At 39.6% G+C, this 10,293-nt stretch overlaps 1 protein-coding gene across 1 annotated transcript; it reads left to right on the top strand.

The window, feature by feature from the left end:
- The first annotated feature begins 2,952 nt into the window (after positions 1–2,952).
- Positions 2,953–10,293, top strand: LOC124260320. Its single transcript, XM_046694598.1, has 6 exons — positions 2,953–3,010; positions 6,266–6,461; positions 7,635–7,678; positions 8,264–8,425; positions 8,954–9,117; positions 10,070–10,293. The coding sequence occupies exons 1-6, from the start codon at positions 2,953–2,955 to the stop codon at positions 10,238–10,240; spliced, it is 795 nt and encodes a 264-aa protein (XP_046550554.1). The 3' UTR covers positions 10,241–10,293.

Here is a 10,293-nt window from a genome sequence, read left to right on the forward strand (position 1 = left end):
GTTATAAACAACGGAATGGACAGTTTGAAGGAGTCAAACCCAAAAGGCAATACCTTCTTGAATAAGACATAATGAATATAACCCAAAATACCATAATAAAACAGAGTTTGAAGAATAAAAATTATTCTTTTAAAACTTTCGAAAATAGACCATAAGATCGATTAAAATATCTCTATATACAAGTAAATTATATGTTTATCGACTATGCTTTTGTTATAAAGTTAAAAAAGGCATTTTTTATACAAGAAAAAATATCACAAATCCATTATATTGAAAGTTACGGCTATTTCGCGATAGAGGTGATCGCATCGCGATCATGCAGTTCCATCTTAATTTTTGTAAATATAGTCATTTGTTGCCAATTTGTGAAAAAATGGATTTCGATTGCCACCCCTATTGCGTTAATTTTTTTACATATTAAGTTAAAAATTGTTTTTACATTTTGCGTTAGGTGTTGTACTTTTTGCGTTAAAGACACCTTTTACATATAGCAGTTTTTTACATACTGCGTTAGTTTTTACATATTGTCTTGATTATACATATTGTGGTTGTACATCCCCACCGTGATATTGCTGGAGTATTGCTGAAAGCGGCGTAAAACCCCGCTCACTCACTCACGCTGCTTATACTGATAACGGCAACAACAGATTTACCAAGGTTCAAAGTACACCCAGTAATTTATATTCAGTAACTTTTTTCATTGAACTGTCAAAACAGAACCATTGTTTGATTTTAGCAAGTCGTTCACCCCTTCTATATTCTATGTACATCAATATTTGACTATCAAGATTGAGAGCTAATTTCCTTTCGTTCATGTCAGCTCAATTGTTCTGTAAACCAACCACTGTGTCCGATACACCACGAAGATCACACTGTCTTCAAACAGTAACAGTAAGATCTCCAAAATATCAGGAAACAGTTGTCCACCATGTTTGCCCTTACAAATTATTTCAGTTTCTATTTTACTGATAAAGAAGGAAAAAGAATAGGACTTAACTAACAGCCTTGTTTAACACCTAATGGACCATCAAAATTGTCAATGAATTCCCCATTACTACGTACACAAGCCTTTACGCTCACATATAAATCTTCCCATATATAAACATAACCATAATTTCTGTCGATTTGTTCGATAATTTCAATCACACTTATACATATGTCAAATAATACATGCACTAAAATAGCTAGCAACAACGCCCAAGGTAATATAAATGATGAATAAATAATAATATGTTTAAGATTCAGAGCTGTAGTGGCGATTGTAGGACAAAAACCCCTGTGGACAAAAGCCCCCAAGGACAAAAACAACCAAATGAGGACCTTTGGACAAAACCCCCAAACATGTTTTAACTACTGAGTGCTTGACTTAGTGACATGTTTTGATTGAATCAGTAATAGAGATCATCAGTGACAGGGATTAACAGGCTTCATTAATTAACTTAGTACTTCGTTTGTAAACAACATGAAGGGTGAAGCTTCATTATTGATGAGGATTAACTGACTTAATATTAGAGAGTATTAAAAGTTTAATTAACCAGCATAGTATTTAGGTATGTACACATTATTAAGTATTTCAAGTCACTGTCATATTACAACTGGTATAAATATATGCTCCATAAACTAGATAGGCAGTAGCATTCCAGCATGGAGATATTGAAGAATGATATTTGTGGTGTCAAGTTAAGCTACGAAGGCTATATGTACACAAAGAAGAGCACTTGAAAGTCATATATTCACTGGGAATGTACCCCGTTTATGCAAGTGCTCATTGGTGCTCACAATGTATGTGATGTCGGCTAAATAAAATATTTGAATAATAAACAATCTTCATTATTCATTTGGAGTTTTTTTGGGGTTTGTCCTACATGGTAGGGTATTTTTTGTCCTAAGGGGGTTTTGTCCAAGGGGTTTTTGTCCTAGGGGGCTTTTGTCCACAGGGGTTTGGTCCGCAAACCGTAGTAGCTACACTTAAAGTTTTGCTGAGGAACATTAGCACTAACCGTATATAAATATAACAGTTTGAACCAATTGATAAAGTATTATAAAATGATTACCAAACATTAAAACAATTCATTTAAAACACTGATGCTTGCTGGGATGAAAGAATTTCGAGCCCTGTTTGTTTTGAATATCGGCAAGAAGGAAGAAGTTGAAATTCAGGAAATAGGACATGTGTGCTGTCATTAAAATTGTACGTGCTTTTTTTCAATTTGCTGCTTGTAAATAGTGTATATATCTTGCATCAGTCAAGAAATTTTACTTGTTGTGTTCATAAATTTGGAAAGTTTACATCGATTTTGAACACACAGACCGCCATACCAGCGATGTACATTGAAAACTAAAATACTTACTTATAAAATAACTAAAATACTGACTTATAGAATAACGACAGTATAGTTGTGGCAATCTTAAAATAACGAAGACGACGTACAAAGTATAGCCGCTTTAGTCCTTTCTTGTATATGTAATCAGTATACAATTTATCTTGACTTTACAATAAATAACTGAGAAACAAAAGAAACTCTAAACATGAGTGATCTTTTCAGATGTTGGTAAATGTGCGGTGTTATAAGGAAAGCATGATCTGTACTGGCGCTTTATCAACATTAAAAGAATACTCGGTATGGTATTTCTTTTCACATAATTTCATTCAAATTTTATAAATTCACTAACTTGCATAATACGTAAATGATGACGGTGTATCTCAGACATCTTGTCTATGAAAATAATTACTTTTGCCTGTTTTGGAGAATTTGAACCATTTCAAACATGCTGGGAGTCATGTTGAGGTATAGTCTCTTGTTAACCCAGGCTTCATTTAACTTACTTTACCCAATGCTGAGTGATGGTTAAATAGATATACTCAAATCTAAAAACATTTCTTTTGAATTTTCAATTTAAAAAAACATACCTTCAATATCGATTCCGATTAGCCCCTGGTATTGTTCGAACATGAATCAATACTTGGAGGAAGTGTCTCAGGTGCCATATTTCGAGTTGAGGCACCTTTGTTAGTGTGACAAATATTGGTTTATGTAATGATAGGTACTACTGAACAGCTGATTAAACATCTAAAACAAACGCTTCACTATTTGGACCACTGTTGCAATATGGAAAAATTCTCATGGCCGTTCATCCATCGGAACCCAGTTTGGTATAAATACCCCGACTCCCTCCTTGAATACCACTTCATTGACGGCTCCACACACAGCAGAATGAATTCCCTTCCCATACTAGTCTTCCTGTCACTGGCAGTGTTGGTGAGTTCTGAATATCTGTCTACGAAATACAAGGAAACATATTTTCAAACTGCTTTGGAAGCCGAAAGAGAAGCGGCGACTCTACGACATCACAGGCCCCGCTACAACTACGTCGACTACTCCAGCGATTGTTGCCGTAACGGCAACAGCAACTGTGGATGGACCCGTTATTGTAAGTATTCAGTAAAATGTAACGTAGATTATTCGAAAGAGTTTATGAACATTTTATAACAAATCAACGGCTATAGCAAGTGATTTCTCACCTCAAACGGACCGCCAGAGTTTCTATTCACGAAAACCTGACATCATGACTATTTGATATAGACGCAATCATGAAGAGTTCCCTGAAGAGTTTTCGAATAATTATGAACCCTTGAAGACCAAGTTAGAATTGATCTTCAGTAGCTCATGCTTGTCGTAAGAGGCGACTAACGGGATCTGGTGGTCAGGCTCGCTGACTTGGCTGGCACATACTAGTATTTTCGAATCCCAACTGTGTAGATCGATGCTCATGATGCTGATCACTGGGTAGTCTGGTCCAGATTCGATCATTTATAGACTCTCGCGATACGAAAAAGGTTAGTTTGTCCAGCTGTACCTGTAGCACCCTCAAAATGAAAAAAAAATGGCAGTGAAGTTAGTGTGAAAACACCATGTGAAGGTCAACACATGTAACAGCACATCGTGTTGACAAACATCGAGTCCATTGCTCTGAATGTTTAGATATATCTTCCACAAAGGTCCTGAAATAACTTAAGCGGTAACTTGACCGAGAACTGTAATCAAATTCTTTCAAGAATATCCTGAGTTAATCTCACTGCTTCACATTCGTTATTATAGTCAATCGTGACGAACTGTTCGACGCATCAGCACACCGGTTGCCGACTAACCTGTATCTGTCTAAAATGCCTTACTCACACGTGTTGGCCTGTCGAATCGATGTCGTATATATCGTCTGAGCGATTAATCGAATTCAACAAACAGGTACAAATCGGTCACTCGAACCCACGTCGATTGTGTCGCCAGTGTGTAGAGCTTGTTCTGGATATTTAGCACGTTGGATGTGGCGCGGCCAATCAAATTGCGTTTTGGTTTCACGTGGTAAATGTTTTTTTCATAAAAGCGTGAAACATGGCTTCGTCTGCTTCAAAGAAACCACGCCTCGATTTTTCATGGGAGGAAACGGAGGGTTTCGTGGCTTATTATCTGAAATTGTTGTATGCTCCAATCTTTCACGCAACAACTTCTCTTTTTCTTCGCTTTGGCATTGTAGTCTTCTTCACATAGTATCGCTCAGCTGATAACTGCTGCTAAGTCAGCTTCAGACATTTGGATACCATGGAAACGAAATACCGCGAGATATCATGAGATCGACACTAATATCGGCAGATCGAATCGTGTAAACGGTTGCAAACAGATCAGTCGATATTCGTTACAACCACCGAACATGTTGTACAATGTATGTATAGCAATCGGCAAGTCGTTACGACGTGCCTACTAGGGGTGACTATTGATTGGGAAACAACTATTGCGATAGCGATAGTCTATAACAACATATTATTGCCATAGCGATAGTCTATAACAACATATTATTGCCATAGCGATAGTCTATAACAACATATTATTGCCATAGCGATAGTCTATAACAACATATTATTGCCATAGCGATAGTCTATAACAACATATTATTGCCATAGCGATAGTCTATTGCGACCAACTATTGCAATAGTTGTTTTTTTCCTTGAATTGTCGCATGTAAAGTCATTTCCCAAATGAATGTATAGTTTATATGAAATAGAATCAAGGTAAAATAGCTTTGGTCTCTTTTAATAACAGACAAGAAACTTGAAATCCAGATCAAGTAAACAGTTAAAACATAAACTCAATGAAGTCCGCACCCAAAAAATAAATAAATACAAAACTACGTAAATATTTCATAAAAATATTTTGCTGCGCATTTATCAACGGAAGTCATTTACTAAACTATCGATAGTCACACATACTATCGATGCATCGATAGTTCTTCGTTTCTACCATCGCTTAATTGCTATCGGAGACTCAACAATAATTATTGCAATTCATCGAGAGTTCGATGCATCGTTACAGCCCTAGTGCTGACCTGTGTGAGTCGCGCTTTAAGTTTGTCATGTCTTGTCTTGTTTCAGATGCTTCCTACTACTACGGTAGACAGTACAGAAGTAGAGGATGCTATTATTATAGGCCACAGAGTTGTGTGGTATACTGCGGATGTGTGGGAGAACAACAATGTTCCGCAACAACTGCTGCCGCTACAACCACTACAGCCACTACAACTACAGCCACTACAACAACCACAACTACTACTACAACAACAACTACACCTACAACTACAACTGAAGTCACCACTACAACAGCTCCTCCAACAACAACAGTCACAACACGATGTGAGTTTGATGGACAGATCTTGTATTGTAAAATACATATTTCCTGGCACAACCGTGGAAATTCATTGGCGGAATTGGTATGGATCAATATCAATCTTCCGTGTGCTGTAGACTCATTTGACCCGTGAAGGTCCGGGTTAGAATGAATCTTTAGTAACCCATGCTTGTCGTAAGAGGCGACTAACGGGATCGGGTGGTCGGTCTCGCTGGCTTGGTTGACACATGTCATCGGTTCCCAACTGCGCAGATCGATGCTCATGCTGTTGATCACTAGATTGTTTGGTCCAGACTCGATTATTACAGACCGTCGTTATATAGTTGGAATATTGCTGAGAGCGGCGTAAAACTAAATTCACTCACCCAGACTCATTTGTCAAAGACACAGATCATATGGCTGAAATATTGCTGAGGTAACGTAAGTTACGACCAAACTGAGGATCGAACGCAGACTATGAATTCGAAATTTTGCTTATGTCATCAACCACTCGTATGAATGAATATTTACATGCACGATACAAGTAGAATATCGCTGAGTGAGACTTCAAGAGTATACTCGCTTACTGACGGGTTGTACAATTTCAGTTTGTCCTGCTGAGGCATCTACCACGCCAACCTCCGTCACCAGGTTACTGAACGGCATCGCCATCTCCGGTTGCGGTGAGTTCCCAGGACTTGTCGCCATCCAAACTGCTGCAGGAACTGTATGTACTGGAGTCATCACAGGCCCCACTACCCTGTCTGTACCAAGCAACTGTGCTGTTTTCGTAGCCAACGCAGAGTAAGTTATGTATATGATACTCATTATGTTTATATTATTATTAACATTGGTAGTGGTAATATTAATGTTATAGCTGGTGACATCATGTCCATTAGTGCCAATCGGCATTGCCCAGATTGGTAGATAGATTGGCCCCACTGTCCTGATCTGAGAGAGTGAGTTTAGTTTTACGCCGCATTCAGCAATATTCCAGCTATATGGCGGCGGTCTGTAGATCATCGAGTCTGGATCAAACAATCCAGTGATCAACAGCATGAACATTGATCTGCGCAATTGGGATACGAACGACAGCCCGGGCGCATGACGCGATATATCGTGCACTTGCAAACAATGGGATGTCTTTTCATTTACGTTTGCAAGAATAAACGTTCTTGTATTGAAGGTTCGGTGGGGTAGTCTAGTGGTTAAAGCGTTCGCTTGTTACGCCGAAGGCCGTTTTCGATTTCCCACTGGGGTACACTGTGTGAAGCCCATTTCTGGTGACCCCCGCCGTGATATTGCTTGCATATTGCTAAAAGCGGCGTAAAAACATACTTACTCACTCACTCACTTACTCTTGCATTGAAGGTTGTGGTCAACACTAAACTGTATTTTGGCACATGGCATATTAAAACAATGTTACCTTCATGACTAATGGCGATGCTGGTTACTGTAATAAATTACATTCCATTACCGGTGGCTGTTCAATACACGTGACAGTAAAACAAATATCTTCATTGTAAAAGGGTCGGTTGTTATTAATGTGAACCCTTTGCGAAAGGATCCTCTCAGGCTCTTCGCTTTCGTCTCTAACGCAAGGAGCTTACACATGTAGGTCCTTGCAGACATATATGTTCTAACGGTTTCCCATTTGCATACACAAGATCATAACTAGTAGCACAGCATATATTATTGAACATTCAAATGTCTAAGGCGCAGACTGAGTCGTACCCGAGTCCATGAGAGTTGTTCTTGAAGGAGCTTTCTAGTTGCAGGATTCCCAACATTGGTTCAATATTTGAAGCCAATTTCCTCCTCGTTCAATCAATCACTGCCTCAAAGACTCCAAGAAAATAGGAAATTCAAAACATGATCCCCACTGGTATTGTTTCTGTGTACATCCTGCACTTATCAGTTGCGTTGGCACTACCATCAGTAAAAACTAGTCTAACAATATGTGTTTTCCCTTCTTAGTGTTGTGGCTCAGGATGGAACCGTTGTCGCAACAGGCATCACAGGTAAGAGACGAGTCACTTGTCAATAAACGATGTTCAGTTTTATTTGGATTTGTTTGTTTGTTTGTTGTTTAACGCCGCACTCAGCAATATTCCAGCTATATTGCGGCAATCCGTAAATAGTCGGGTCTGGACCAGACAATCCATTGATCAACATCATGAGCATCGATCTACACAGTTGGGATACGATGACAAGTGTCAGCCAAGTCAGCGAGCCTGACCACCCGATCCCGTTCAAGCATGTGTTGCTGAAGACCAATTCTAACCCGGACCTTCACGGGTCTGACTGAAGTGACGTAATGAGGTCATTGGCAATATAAAGCAAGAGGATCCATTTTACCACTGACAAAAGTGTTCTGTGTAGGCTGACTACTTGTTAACCCAGACTTTATCAACGCACTACATTGAGCTGATGGCAGATTTTAATGTAACATTGTATGGCAGAAATTTGTGGGAGGAAGTTATGTACATTGTTTTGACTCGAACTAATTAGAAATGTTTTAAAGATCTTTTAAGGGCTTAAAAAGAAGGTCCTTATTTAGAGATAGCATAACTCAACACAGCTATACCTTCCCTTGGAAATTTCAGCAACCCCCGGCAGTATTGGTGGTCCAGTAGAAGTGACCTTACCAACAGCTGTAGCATCTGATAGCTGCCCCGGCATCGCCTGCGTCTACTCAAGCACCATGGCCAACGACATCCTCCTTAATACCTGCAAGGTTGCTGCAGCCGGATATGCTGATAATGCCGGTAAGTTGCTGTCGTAGGTGTTTGAAACATTCCCATGGACGAATTCGTTAAATGTTTGCGTGAAAGATGCTGGAGACGATCTCGATATTTTGGGTGAGGAGAAATGGTTTATTGTCGTGTTCGAGGTTGTTTCACATGCATGCATGTGTTCGTGAGGCTGTTTGTACACGTCGGGATTTATGTTGTGCTAACCTGCTTAGATACCATTCCGCAGCTGAAAAAGACTGCCTAAGACATGCGTTGTACCGATTCAATTTTTTCACATCACATGTAGATATTTTTTAAGTCATGGCAAGAATACAAGGAGTTCTCAGTGAAAATAGAACCAAGAACGCTTTGATGACACAAAAGACATGCTTCTTTCAAAATTCAGCATACGAAGTGAACTATGTGAAAGTAAACCACTTATCATTTTCAAATATTTCAGAAAAAAGGTTTTTTGTTGAAAAAATCTGAGTTCTCCAAACTCCTGCAATCCTAGCCGTCGTAGTGTTTTATATGAAGACCCTTTATGTCTCTCCACTTCAGGAACTACAACTCCTAACTTCGAGTATCTGGATATCCCGTCTCTCCAGCCAACCGACACCTGCCAAGCCAATCTTGAGGGCACCACCACAGCCTCTTTCTTTGATTTCACGAACTCTGCCATCACCTACAACTGCTTCTTCAGTGCTGGTGGTTCCACATGCGCCGTATGTATATCACTTCCTTCAGTTCCCATGCTGAGAAGATGGTGTTAGGTTCATAGTGAAGTCCCTACATTGTTATCACCTTCGACACCCGACACTGTGGTTTGATCCTAGATCAGATGCGTTGGGAGCATTACATACTCCTAGAAAGTAGGGGACTTTCATTTTAAATTTATGATTGAAACAAATGGGAGATAAATCGGAGTCAATCAGTGTTGATATGATAATAATGAATGTTTTGAGAGTGCATCACCACTTGCACTTCCTTATGACCATAGTTGTTTGTACAGTAATCGCTCTTGAATGATGATTTGTGTATGGCGTAAAATTTGCATGTGTACGATTTTCATTTTCAAAGAAAAACACGGCTAGAAACAAACACTAACACCTGTGTGGTGCAAGATGATTGTCAAAATTAATGGTCTATGGTGATCTGTCGACCTTCTTGAAAACCGTCAAAATCAGGAATGACACCCCACGCACGTGTATGGGGCTACTACGTTGTGCACGTGCATCCCATGTGTTGTGTTTAGGGGTGGTGATAAATAGCAATGGTGGTGCGTTCCTAAGATATTCGTCTTTGAATAGTTTGTTAACGCTTATACTTCCTGTCAAAAGTGAAAGGAATAATATGTGTGTCTCTTTTCAATTTTCCTCACCAATGGCCTATGGGATAGCCCTACCGAAGACACGGGACAGCGAACCTACATGTTCAATAACCAAAAGCCTGTTCTGGTAACCCTTGCCGAAAAATATGATTTGAATTGTTTTACGGGCGGTACCGCATCTTGCTCACGCATACATCCGTGCCAGTAAACTATGAATGTGTCAAAATCGGCTCTGCGAAAATGCTATGAAAGTTAAGTTCCTTTCAGTTCTGAGTGCCAGAAACTGAACTAAAAGCTTTATCACAAATGCAAAGTTGATACGTAACTAGTCCTGTCCATACTTTCAGGGCGACTTCGGTGGACCAATTCAGTGTGACCTGACTTCCGGAGAACAAGTGGTGATTGGGCAGGTAGAGAATGGCGACTGTACAGCTGGCTCTGCTGTAGGGTTCTACAACCTCGAGACAGCGAGTGTTCGTGTGCTGGCCGTAGGCATTGACCAAGTCCAGCTGGGATGACCATATCGTATCAACTGGTCTCTTGTTCCTTGACGAATAAACGCTTGAACATT

Source organism: Haliotis rubra, unplaced genomic scaffold, assembly GCF_003918875.1.
Source record: "Haliotis rubra isolate DU_JTF1 unplaced genomic scaffold, ASM391887v1 Scf76, whole genome shotgun sequence".
Classification (NCBI taxonomy): domain Eukaryota; kingdom Metazoa; phylum Mollusca; class Gastropoda; order Lepetellida; family Haliotidae; genus Haliotis; species Haliotis rubra.